General features: G+C 42.9%; 1 protein-coding gene across 1 annotated transcript in view; it reads left to right on the top strand.

Annotated features, from left to right (window-relative positions):
* The window catches only part of LOC101438576 (glutamate carboxypeptidase 2), a 67,282-nt gene extending 60,449 nt beyond the window's left edge, over positions 1-6,833 (top strand). The window contains exons 17-19 of the mRNA XM_023583883.3: positions 45-126; positions 3,702-3,794; positions 4,661-6,833. Of these exons, the coding sequence (XP_023439651.2) occupies positions 45-126; positions 3,702-3,794; positions 4,661-4,850 (365 nt within the window). The 3' untranslated portion in view covers positions 4,851-6,833. The remainder of the gene's footprint in view (positions 1-44; positions 127-3,701; positions 3,795-4,660) is intronic.
* The last annotated feature ends 6,450 nt before the right edge of the window (positions 6,834-13,283 follow it).

A 13,283-nucleotide genomic window follows, 5' to 3' on the forward strand; every position in this document is an offset into this window, starting at 1 on the left:
AATTATATTCTTAAAGCTTTTGATGGGCCTATTTTCTATTTCAGATTCACTATTTTCTGCCATAAATAATTTTACAGAAATTGCTTCTAAGTTCAATAAGAAACTCCTGCACATGGACAAAACCAAGTATGTTCTACATACATAAGTTATGTTTATAATTATATAATTAAAAGAGAATATCAATTGACATTTTTATTGCTGATATATCTTTGAAAAGTTCTTGCTGCTTTCTGTATCTCCACTCTAACACATCCTATGACATCTATTCCAAACACTGTTTCTGACATTCTAAGTAGGAACTATGCTATTCAGAAAGGTCACCACCTCCTCATTGCCAGCTGTTTCCAATTTTATCTCTTTTTCTTTGACATCTCTTGTTCTGGGCATCACACGTCAACCAAACTCTCCTATATGCAGAGCATACCTTACTCTGGGCTCCTCATTTCCATGTCTAGCTGGCAAAATTCTATTTATCCAGAATAAGTATTGTAAAGACAGTATTTTTCTTAAGATATAAAGCATTTGAATTAATTCTGTGCAAAATATCAAAGGAAAACCACAGATTGAAAAAATTAGAGAAAAATGTGAGATTGTCAAGGAAAATTTTTTAAAAATTGAATTTGGAGGTTGAATGTATACTGCGGAATAAACACCTTATGATTATGCAAATGTAAAATAATTATGAATTGATGTAAGGATAGATGTAAATATAAGAATAGACTGTTCATAAATGAACTGATTTATATAATGTATTTGTAATAAAGACTACATCAGAAATCACTGGGGGAAATAAAGATGTATTCAGTAATAATATGGCATAAGCTCTTTCAACAACAGATAAAAAGAGAAAATTCAGAATCTCAGTTCACAATGTAGGCAAAAAATAAGCAACAGATGCTAGAAAAATTATTTTAAAAAACAGAAATATCTTTGAAGAGAGACTCCACATTAGAAGCAATAGTGAAATGACAATGCAATTCAATTCGAGAAGATTTAAATTAATAATAATAAACAAGAAAAAAACAGTAAATCTCTTTCTGGCAAATATGGAAAGCTGTGAATATCATCATTATAAAAAAGATGTGAAAATTGATTAAGAAAAGTCGTAAGAACAAAGTAGAAATATGGGCAACATGTAAAGATACAAATAGAAAAATACTCAAATTCACTAATAAGCTAAAGTGCAAATGAAAATAATACTATACAATTTTCCTAACAAATTAATAATGACTTTCTTTTCAAGTTTAAGTTTTTAAAATTGAAGTTTATCATTCATACAGGAATATACGTAAGTGTATAGTAAAAGCTGTGAGCTTACAAAACAAACATGTCATATCATAATACAGGGCTCTCATATATTACCCCACCACCAACACCTTGCATTGTTACAAACTTTGAAAGAATATTGTTTAAATATTACTACCACCTTCAGCCAGTATCTTATATTTGGTGTATTTTTCCCCAGCCCACCCAGTTATTAACACCCTGTTTTAGTATTATATACTAAGTTATAGCTCATGTTGTACGTAGCCCTACAGTTTATACAGTAAAGTTGATTCTCTCATGCTTTTCTTACAGCATTCTGAATTTTTGAAAAGCATAAATACATACTGATAAAGTCTCAAGAGCCATCACTTAGTTCTTGGACTTCAGTGAGTTTGTCTTTACATTTCTTGGATTCTTTCTTAAGTAAAAAGTCAAGCTTTTGGCTGGAAAAAGGTTTGAATTAGCATACCAAAAAAATTCAAAGCAACCTTAAAGCTTCACAAGAGAGAAATGAGTAAAAATCAGATTTGCCCATTTGAACATTTTGTAACCATTAAATTTGATGGTGTTGGTGAAAGGGTGTTCTATGGGAATTCTACACATGTGCATGATTGTTTTGTAAGTTCTTAACTTCTGTAATAAAAATATATTTAAAAAATAATAATAACATGGGTTGGGGGAAAAGTACACCGAATATAAGACGTGGACTATAATTAGTAGCACTAGTTTGATGAGGCTCTTTCATAGTTGGTAACAAATGTTTCACAGCAATGCAAGGTTTGGTGGTGGGGTGATATATGGGAGCCCTGTATGATGAAATGCATGTTTATTTTGTTAAGTTCACAACTTTTACTATACACTTATTTATGCATATTCATATATGAATGATGTACTTCAATAATATTTTTTAAAATGTAAGCAGAAATGATACAAATTTAAATATAGTTGATTACATTCATATTAAATAAATATAGAGAAAACTAAAAGAATCAGACCAATTAGTATAATTGTGTTATTCTAGGGAAAATATGAGTGATTTTTTCCTTATTCTTTACACTCTAAATTTTTTCTGTAGGTCAGAAAAATTAACATGGATGAACTTTAAGGAGATTTGAAAAACTATATATTCTATGAAACTAATTTTTCATCTTTAAAAGGTTTGTGTGTGCAGGAACGTTTGCACACACTTGTGTTCGCATGTCTGTGTATCCACCATGCATATAAACTCATGAATTCTTTATTTGTAATAATTCTTTTTGAATCCTATAGGCTTTTCTTGAAATTAGATTTCCTTCAGTTGTCTCTGTTGCTAGTTTAACTGCACTGCTCATGGGTTAAGTCTGTGCCTGGGTTAACTTCATACTGTCGTAAAACCTCATTTCATGGTGCTAAATAAATGAATGTTCAAAATATCTAATATCCAAGTCATGGAGTTTTCATTTATTCCTGTTTTCCTGTTGGCAACACAGTACAATTGAAAGAACAGGGCTGATCTCCTGTTCTGACTCTGGAACTCGTTGTTGTCTTCAGAGCAGGTTCTTAAACTCCTGAATCTTGGTTATCTGATCTATAAAAAGGCACTGTTATCCTGCCTACCTTGCAGGATACCTGCTCTAAAGATTACAAACAACATACTGGGTAAACATCCAGAACAGGAATGGTTCACAGGAAGGAATCAATAAATGTTAACTGTTACTATTAAAACAGTCACAGCAAAACAATTAGCCAATGAGTTATTTTATTGATTAAATTAATAAACAAACCAATTTATTATTCCCTATTGGTATGATTATTCCTCATTAGTGTAATTACTATGTCGATTTGATGACTCATTGTTGAACTATTTAAAGGTTGTTGGTAAATTTGCAGTTATACTGAACCCTTCTTATTACAATAGCACTGCCCACCTTTCTGCTAGAGCAAGAAGTGTGTGATACATAGCAGACATTCTAATATTGTTAAAAAGATGTAAAACACGCCCTCTCTTGTCTTCATGATAGCGAGATCTCTAATAACAATGAGAATGCTATTAACTGTCCTTTGGTAAATATTTATAATTTGCAGGCATCCTACCAACCTTTAATACATTACCTCATTTCAATATTGACATTTCTCTTAAGAGATTATTAGGCTACTGAAGGTGGAAAAATTCTCACTATATTTAAAATACTTGGGTTTATCAATTATTATAATTTCAAAATAATTAAAAATCAGTGTTATTTTACTTTCCATTGGCGCACATAACTCTGTGGCTTTATAAGCTTAACAGAATAATAGTTTATAGGATTTTAAAAAATGTATGTGTGTTTTTTGTTCTTAATTTGCATGTTACAGAAATTTAAAATATTTGACTAGGTTTAGCTTTTTCCTGAATTTTAGATTTGTTGAGTTGCACATTTGCATGAACTTGAAATCTTTTTTATTTCCTTTTGTAGCCCAGTTTTATTGAGAATTATGAATGATCAGCTAATGTTTCTGGAAAGAGCTTTCCTTGATCCTTTGGGATTACCAGACAGGCCTTTCTATAGGTAAGAAAAAGATATTATGTGTCCTTAATAGAACATTTTTTCTTATTTTTCAACACTGGACAAAACATCACAGTTGATTTCCTGAAACAAATAGAAAATTTCAGACTATATGTAGTTTGATAAGTATTGCAAAATCAGATCATGGGCCAGCCAGAAGGACCTCTATATTTCTGATCAGGGAGTATCAGGTCAGGGTTGGAAGCCTAACTGTGCCTCTGTACTTTTTTCTCTCTTTATTTCTGAACTTTTCCAGGGCTGTCCATGAATTGGCTATACTTCAATTAAACAGAGTCTTCTGACTAGATTATGTTGAACATTGCACTATTGTTTTTAATGGTTCATCATGCTTCAAGCTAAATATCCTAACATAACAGTTTGCCTTTTTCTAAGGGGAGAGAATCACAATAGTGGGTGGACTGGTCATAAATAGGACTTGCATCATAAAAGTTGTGCTATATTTTAGCAAGTAGCAGGGTATAGAGAAAAGTCAGCCACTAATTTCTAATATGTATCATTTAATCTCTCAGACCTCAATTTTCACCTTATCAACTTTGCAGAGATTTTTTTCAGGATTAGAGAAATTTTAGATCAAGTCTTTAATACAAACCATGATCTACAGTAAGTGATCAGCTGTGGTGGCTGTCATTGTTTTTATTTTTCTTGTTCTGAACTGCTTTGTCGTCTTTTGTAAGCCAAGACATTAGTTAATAATTACATGTTTAATTAATAAAGATACTTGAACTTTGAGGTTTAGTGGGCAAGTGGCTCATTCAAATCGTTCAAAGGAGCATGCAGAGAAACTGCAGTGTTCCTGTGTTTGTCCGGCGCGTCCTTTGGACAACTGATAGCAAACCTTCTCTCCACAGGCATGTCATCTATGCTCCAAGCAGCCATGACAAGTACTCAGGAATGTCATTCCCAGGAATTGATGATGCTCTGTTTGATATTGAAAACCACAGGGACCCCCCCAAGGCCTGGGGAGAAGTGAAGAGACAGATTTCTATTGCAGCGTTCACGGTGCAGGCTGCAGCAGAGACCCTGAGAGAAGTGGTCTAAGGGGGAGCGTTCTTTAGAGACCTGCATTGAATTGGTGAATTACTCAGAAAGAACCATCATGGATGTGTTAATAAACTCAAAACGAAGATGGGTATATATACATGAATCCTAGCATTTTTTTCTCCCGATGAATCAAGACACTGGACAATTTTTATTCTATAATTATAGGTTATTCTGAAGTTGAATTAGGTATTGAAACTAAGGAGCACAGCCTAAAATAGTAAAATTCTTCTGTGGTGTACCAGGGAATCAAGTCTAATACAGTCCTTCCAAATTTATTTATGTCATTTCACAGGTAGATTATATCAGTTTGTGGTAAAGCACTCTGGGAAAAATGCTGCTCCACTAGATGAAGAGCTCATTAGGTTAAGGGACTAAATCTTGTTTATTATTGTAAATACAGTTTCTGTCAGTACTTAGAGTACACTCATATTTGTGAATAATCTGTGTGACATGCACTTGGGATATGGCTGGGCAGTACTGCATTTGGCAAAGGAGAACTTCTCAGCACTAGGATTTCAGCAGTGCTTTCTAAAGGGATGTGCTTGAGCATGATCACAGGTTTTCATGATATTATTGGTGGAGAGATGGACAATATTGTAAATGATACATTGGACTTGGGATGATGTGAATATCACTATTCTAAAAGATGGATACCTGAAAGTTTGCAAACTTTGATTCAATTCAGCAAGCATGCAATGAACATTCCCTAGAATGTTTCACATAATTTTGTGGCTTAAGATACTTAGGCAACACATTTAACTATCATTCACAATAGGTATTATAGTAGTAATTAGGAGCACAGACTTCAGAGCCAGACAATTTGGTGTCAAGCCCTGGTTCTCCCAGTTACTTAGTGTATGACTTTGGGATTATTGTTAAACCTCTCTGGGCTTGTGTTTTATTCTATAAAATGAGTATAAACCTAGTTCCTATTTCACATAGCTGTTGTGAGGATTAGATGAGCTAGTACATGTAAAGCATTTAAATTAGTGACCAGCATATAATTAATAATATTTATTTGGTATTGTCATTTTAATCTGGTGTATTTCTTAGTGTAATGCTGAAATATCACATTTTCTTTCTTCTGTATCAAGAACAATTGAAGTACATAGCTTTTACTGCTTCCAGCCCTAAAATTATTAGCTAATTTTTATTCTTTTATATCCATTCTTTCTATTGTTTATTGTTTACTGCTGATGGCATCGTTGTAAGATGTCTTTCTGTAAATTTTAGCTTCAAATTTTTTGTTGAGTAAGAATGATGTGAACTAATTAATCTCCTGCAAAGAAGATACGCCAACTAAATTGATCTGAGGGGTTGTGGCTCAAGCAGTTGGGTGCCTGCCCACCACATGGGATGTCATGGTTTGATTCCCCATGCCTCCTAAAGAAAATGAGCAAGACAGTGAGCTAATGTGGCAATATGACACAACAAGATGATGCAAGGAGGGGATACAGTGAGGAAACACAATGAGAGACACAACAAGCAGGGAGTAGAGGTGGCTCAAGTGGTTGTGTGCCTCTCTCCCACATGGGAGGTTCTGGGTTTGGTTTTCAGTGCCTCTTAAAAAGAAGATAAGCAGACACAACTCAACGAATATAGACAGAAGAGAGAGTGAACAGAGCACAAACAATGGGGGGGGGGGTGCGGGAAGCAAATAAATCTTAAAACTGTTCTGAATATTTGATAGTGATTACGAAATGTTATTTAATAAGTTGCAATGACATTTAAAGGATGAAGATATTATTTACATTTTGGAAAGCAATTTCATGAAAATTTTTTAAGGTATTTCTCTTAGGAGGTTTTATTCTGCTCAATATTTTGAGTCATATGAGGTATCAGTTAACCAACAAAGGAGATAAATTAATACAAATTCATTGTTCCTAACATATTCAGGAAGTACATTGCCCAAGTAGCTATTAGTGTTTTGTGTGTGTTGTAGTTTCACGTGCTTGGGAATTAAAAGACCAGTGTGTAGAAGTAGCTGTATACTGCTACTGCTGCGCGTCCCACCCATATAGCGGCGTTTTGGAAGCGGGCCCTGCAACGGCAGGCAGGCGGCACGGCCCCTGCTCCCTGGGTTGGGGGGCCACAGGGAGCCTCCCAGGGTCCAGTCTGCCCCGGCCTGGGCTTCCTGACCGCGGGCCTGACAGATGGCAGCCCACCCCAGGCCACGCGGGGCGCTCCCCCAGCCCAGGGCTGACAGATGGCTCCGGAAACTGTCTTGTGAGGCTTGGGTTCCCCATTTTAGGGACGGTTTTGGTATTTCAAAACCACACTTGAACCTAGTGAATGTACAGTTCCATTTGCACACGGATTTGAAACGACCGCACTGCCGCCCCAGGCCGCGGGGGGAGCTCGCCAACGCGCGTCCGAGGCCCTTCCGCTCTCGGGGCGCACGCGGGCGGCTCCCCGCTCTGCGCCCGGCTTCCGGAGCGCCGCTCCCGCCCGCGCGCGTGCCCAGGTGAGCACGAGGGGACCAGAAGGCAGCCCCCAAACCCTCGCTTGTGGGGAACTTGCACGGGTAGTGAGTCGGAAGCTCCTCTGAGGAAAGGGCCGGCCGCGCCGCCCGGGGCTCTGCCAGGAGCGGAAGGAGGCGCGGGGCTGGCCGGGCTGGGCGGCCGGGCGGAGCTCCCCCGCCGCCGCCGCCCTCCCGCCGCCGCCGCCCTCCCGCCGCCGCCGCCCTCCCGCCGCCGCCGCCGCCGCCCTCCCGCCGCCGCCGCCGCCCTCCCGCCGCCGCCGCCGCCCTCCCGCCGCGGCCGCCGCCCTCCTCCCGCCGCCGCCGCCGCCCTCCTCCCGCCGCGGCCGCCGCCCTCCTCCCGCCGCCGCCGCCGCCCTCCTCCCGCCGCCGCCCTCCCGCCGCCGCCGCCGCCGCCGCCGCCCTCCCGCCGCCGCCGCCCTCCTCCCGCCGCGGCCGCCGCCCTCCCGCCGCCGCCGCCCTCCCGCCGCCGCCGCCGCCGCCCTCCCGCCGCCGCCGCCGCCCTCCCGCCGCCGCCGCCGCCCTCCCGCCGCCGCCGCCCTCCCGCCGCCGCCGCCGCCGCCGCCGCCGCCCTCCCGCCGCCGCCGCCCTCCCGCCGCTCGCCGGGCCTCCCGCCGCTCGCCGGGCCTCCCAGCGCCAGGCGGCGCCGCCAGCGGGGCGCGGGGGCTTCCGGGAAGGAGGCGCTCCTTTCCCCGCGGAAAAGACGCCGATCGCCCGGGTCGAGTCACCGGCAGTTTCGCGAGCCTTGGGCTCCTTTTCTTCCTGAGGGTCGGGATTCTTTGGCCTCCCCGCATCGTCTTATTTTTCCCGAATTTCCCTTGTAACGCTTTCATCTCTTTCTTTCTTTTGCTTTTCCACTTCTTCAGCGGCTGCTTTCTCCTGTGCCCTCATTTCAGCATCCGTAGGTTTGCGCTTTGAGCAGAGCCCTCAGCAGACCTCTTCTCGAGCACGCTCTTGTGCGTGTCCGGCCCTCTGGGGGAGGGCGCGCTGGAGAACAAGCCGGGCCGTCTACACTTGTCCCGGTCATTCTGGCCGCGGTTCCTGCACCTGGCACTGCCCTGCTCAGGGCCGCAGGGAAAACCGCGGCAGTGTGGACGCGAGCCACAGCCCTCAGCAGCGTGCCCCCTCGCCAGGCGCGCGGGCGAGTTTGCCTTCAGGGCGCGCACCAAGCGCGTGGGGACGGTTGAGAGACAGTAACTGCCTGAAGCAAGGCCACTTCCTGAGGAAACGGGAAGCTGTAAAGCAGAGGCGAGAGAAGACCCTCCAGGTCCCGTGAGCGGGACGGGCAGGGCTCTCTCCACACAGGGCGCTGCGTCCAGTCTCCTCAGTGTGTGGCGGGAAATATCCTGGGAGGGAAGCGGGGTGGCTCAGCGGACAGAGCGCCCCTGCCGTATGGGGGGCCCGGGCTTCAAACCCAGGGCCGCGTAGTCGGTGTGGTGAGCTGGCGCATGCGCCCCGGTGCCCCGCGCAAGGAGCGCCAAGCAGGGGTGTCCCCGTGCAGAGGAGCCCCACACGCAGAGAGTGCGCCCCGCATTGAGCCACCGGGCGAGAAAAGCACAGCCTGCCCAGCCGTGGCGCTTGACAGCAGCAAGATGACGCAACCAAAAAGACAGATTCCCGGCGCACGGAGAATACAAGTGGACGCCGAAGAACACACAACAACGGGGGGAGGGGGGAATAAAATAAATCTTTATATATATATATTATCATTTTCAACAATGTCAGAGAAGCCGGGGACACCGAGGTCACGGGGTCTCTGCGGAGAACGGCGCCGCGGCGAGCTCTTGGACCCTTCCGGGGCTCCAGGGGCATCACGCCGGCTTTCCACACAGAGCCGCCCGGGAGGCACGTCTTTCCGGTGGCTCCTGAGAGCCCCCCTGGCGGCATCGCGGACCTCGGCGCCGGCATCTCCGGCTCTTCGCCCCGCCTCGCTGTTTTCGGGGGGCCGGAAGAGGCCGCTCACCCCAGGCAGTGGCTCGGCCTCCGCGGGAGGACGCGGGCGCAGCCACGCTGTCTAGACGGAGGCTGTTCGTGAAGAGCCGGCCTTCCCGCGCTCCTGCTTGGGGGCAGTGAGGGCGCTGCCTTTTGACGCCAGGACTCAGGAGCACGAGGGGCTGAGGGCCAATGGAAAGGCCCCGGCGCTGCTCAGGCCACGAGGCAGCTCCCGGGCGGCGCCCCTCGGCCTCCGCCTGCTACTGCTTCTCATGGGCGAGATCATAGTCTTCCCTCTCGAGGGCCCAGCGCTTTTCTACCTCATGCCTCCCAAGACGTCACAACCTTTTGCGATCAGCAATAGCTTGTTTAGTTTCTTGGCATAGTCCTAATTTAGGTATAATCTGTGCAGCTTCTGGATCTCGAGATGTATCAAAAGCTAAATGGGTTTGATTGTTTTGTAAGATCACAACTTCTGTAATAAAACTATATTTAAAAAAATAACAGGGTGGGTTTGGGGAAAAATAGGTCAAATGTAAGATATGGACTATAATTAGTAGCAGGGTTTTGACGACATTCTTTCATAATTTGCAACAAATGTTTCACAACACTGCAAGGTGTTGGGGGTGGGGTGATGTATGGGGCCCCATGAGCATGTTTGTTTAGTAAGTACAGAACTTTTACTATACACATTATTTATGTATGTTCATGCATGAAATATTCAGTAAAACAATAAATAAGCAAACAAATAAATAGCTAGCTCAGGAGAACAAAAAAAAAAAACCTGACCCTAAGCCTTAAGAGAAGTTTCCGTTTTGTGTTAACAAAAAGAGCTTGTATAAAACAGTGAAAAATAAACCATGTACCTTTAGAGTAGCTAAACTTTGGGTTTCATGGGACTAGTTATTACAGTGCCCTTCAAAGCAGGATGATCCCATCACATCAAAGCAAAAGTTTGTAAAGGAAACAAAATAGACTGCCCTGATGCACATATGCAATCTTGTTAGTTTAGTATCATTGGAAGGAAAAAATGGTTTTGTGTAATAGCCAATCTTACATAGGTATTAAGATAATAAATATTAGTGGTTCTAGAACTTAGACTAGACATCAACTCACATAGACATAAACTCTCCAAGCAGTGTCATTCACTTTCAAATCTCCTGCTGAATAGTTTGGCAACTACTTAAGTTATCCATTCCCCACCAAGGCCAACTCTGAGCAAGTTTGGTGTTGCAAAACCTGAGATTTTTGGTAGATACCAAAGAAATTTGAGGTGGTTGCGATTTAATCACTCCCTCTACCACATCTCCACACTCAGTGTCAGGTTAAAATAAAAGTGGGTCCCGAAGTATTAAATTGATTCATCCAAACTATTCTGTAAGTTTGAAAAAGTTTAGTTCCTTCAACCATCATCTCACCAAGATTACTGAGGCAAGATTCTGTCTCCTCTGTAGTCCTCATGAAGGAATCAGAACCCCCACTGTTAAGGATGGGCAGAGAACCGTTTATGGGTCTAACTGGGGCATCATTGGTAAGGCTGACGGCTGCAACCTCCCAGGTCGTCTTGATTGCTGTTCAACCAAAGGAGAGGAGTATCTCTAAAATATTCTAGCTTAGTCACATATTTCAATGCCTTTAACTTTACAAGTTAAAGCCCACTTTGACATTCATCATTCTAATTACATGCTAATTTTCACCTTTAACACCAATTGCAGATACTCACTATGCTATTTATTCAGTGTTGGCTTACAAGATGGACAGGAAATAGTAGCTTGTAAAATTTGAGGTTCCTTATTAAAATGCTATCTTAGGTAATCACTGAACAGTGCATTCTTGACTAGAATGAAGTATCTACATTAATCTTAATCTAAATAACAAATGTATAATATTGCACTTATATGCTAAAAAACTTTTCGTTCTGAGATAGATATCGTGCTCTCTCAAGAGCCTAAAACAGTGGTTGGCATATGTGAGGAGGGGTCAATGAATGCTGAATAAATATTATTGGGTAATTAGTTAATGCATGGTTACTAAATTTAAATAGGGTAAAATGATGACAAGCTTTAAATGCAGAATCAAAAGGGTTACTGAACAAGGATGAAGAGCAGGCCATAAAGGAAGTTAATCCTTATAATTTATTGAACCAAAGGTAAATGGGCCCATATAGAGGATCGAAGATGGTGACAGAATAGAGAGCATTATGATATAGCTCATCTCACAGGGCAGCCAGTAATCAGACAGGATCTGACTGGATCAACAGTTGAGGGGACTCCAGACCAAACTGACACTGTACTCTGTCAGGGAAGAGCAGAAGGGGGACACTGGCAATGTGCGATGAAGATTTGTGAGTAGATCCCCCCACGTCGCGGTGGCTGGTGCCCATCCCCCACTCGTGTGGTGGGCTGCCTCTGGAGCCACTCCATGGCTGGAAACAAAAGCGCCTTTTCCTGAGAGCAGGGGAGGGGAAGTGGCCTGGCATGTACTATGACTATTGATTAGCACATTTGGCTAGCTCAATTTCAATTCTGAGAACAGCTATAGTTTAAAAGCCATGCCACAAAGAAACTGTTAACCTTTTTTTATCACCATCTCCAGCAGGAGTGGAAGGATGATTGATTGAAAAGCACACTAGATTCCCAGCAAGGTAAGGATCACGTCCTGCGTGCCCAGGTTGGAGTGCCATCCGCTGCCACCCCTTTGGCCCTTGTGTCCAGCAGGAGTGGAGTTGGGTGCAGGTTGCTCACTTCCTTGAGGCAGAGCTAGCGGATTCATCAGGTTCTCACCTCAAAGGGTCATAGATATCCAGCACCAATTCCACCTCAGGCAGGAAAGGAAGTAGGGGCGCACTCTCTTGGGACAGGGCCAGCATATTTAACCTACTCACATCAGAGGACCATGGTGGTCCTGGCCCCATGTCCCCAGGCAGAAGCAGAAGTGAGGCAAAGTTTGAGCATTCTTTTGGGGTAGTGCAGGGCAGTTTCACCCTGCACTCAGAGGCCCACTGCCATCCTGACTCCAACTCTGCCCCAGGCAGGAGAGGAAGTGGTCCATGGTTTGTTCTCTATCTCTTATAACAGCTTTTGACTTAAAATATATTTTGTCTGATATTATTGTAACTATCCCAGCTCTATTCTGATTAATATTTGCGTAGAATATTTTTCCCAGCTTCTCACTTTAAACCTATTGTGTTGATGGGTCTAAGGTAAGTCTCTTGTAAACAACCTATGGTTTGATCATACTTTTTAATCCATTCTTCCAATCTGTGTCTTTTGATTAGGGAGTTTAATCCATTAACATTCAGTGTTCTCTGCTCCTCTACCCCTGTGTTTCCCATCTTTATGTTGTTTTTGTCCCACTTTACCTCTTTATATTTCATGTCCATTATCAGGAAATATGTCTTTTAGTTGCTTAATTGTATTCTGACCCATATAGGAAGTTACAGATTGGAGTATTTAGGATATGGTACTATTGGCTTTTGCATTTACCCTTTCAGTTATCCTCACTGATGATCTTCGTTTCTTCACACCTTTCCAAGCCATTCTCTCCTATCTTTTCCTTTCAATCTGCAGAACTCCCTTTAGTAATTTTTGTAGGATAGATCTTTTGTTGATGATCTTGCTCAGTTTCTGTATATCTGTGATTATTTAAACTCTCCCTCACTTTTTAAGGGCTGTTTTGTCAGATAAAGAACTTTTAACTGTCAATTTTGCTTTTTAGTACCTTAAATATACTATACCACTGCCTTCTTACATTGTTTCTGATGAGAAATTGGCATGTAGCTTTATTGAGGATTTGTTGTATGTGAGGAATCACTTTTCTCTCGCTGCTTTTAGGATTTTCTCTTTATCTTTTGCATGTGGCATTATGATTAGTATGTGTTTCAAGCAGTTCTATTAGGATTTATTGTTTGGATTACATTGCACTTCTTGAATATGTATATTTATGACTTTCAGAAGACTTGGGAATTTTTAGCCAATATTTCCTCAGATATCCTTTTTGCTCCTTTTCCTTCCTCTTCT

This window comes from Dasypus novemcinctus, chromosome 10 (assembly GCF_030445035.2).
Source record: "Dasypus novemcinctus isolate mDasNov1 chromosome 10, mDasNov1.1.hap2, whole genome shotgun sequence".
Lineage (NCBI taxonomy): Eukaryota > Metazoa > Chordata > Mammalia > Cingulata > Dasypodidae > Dasypus > Dasypus novemcinctus.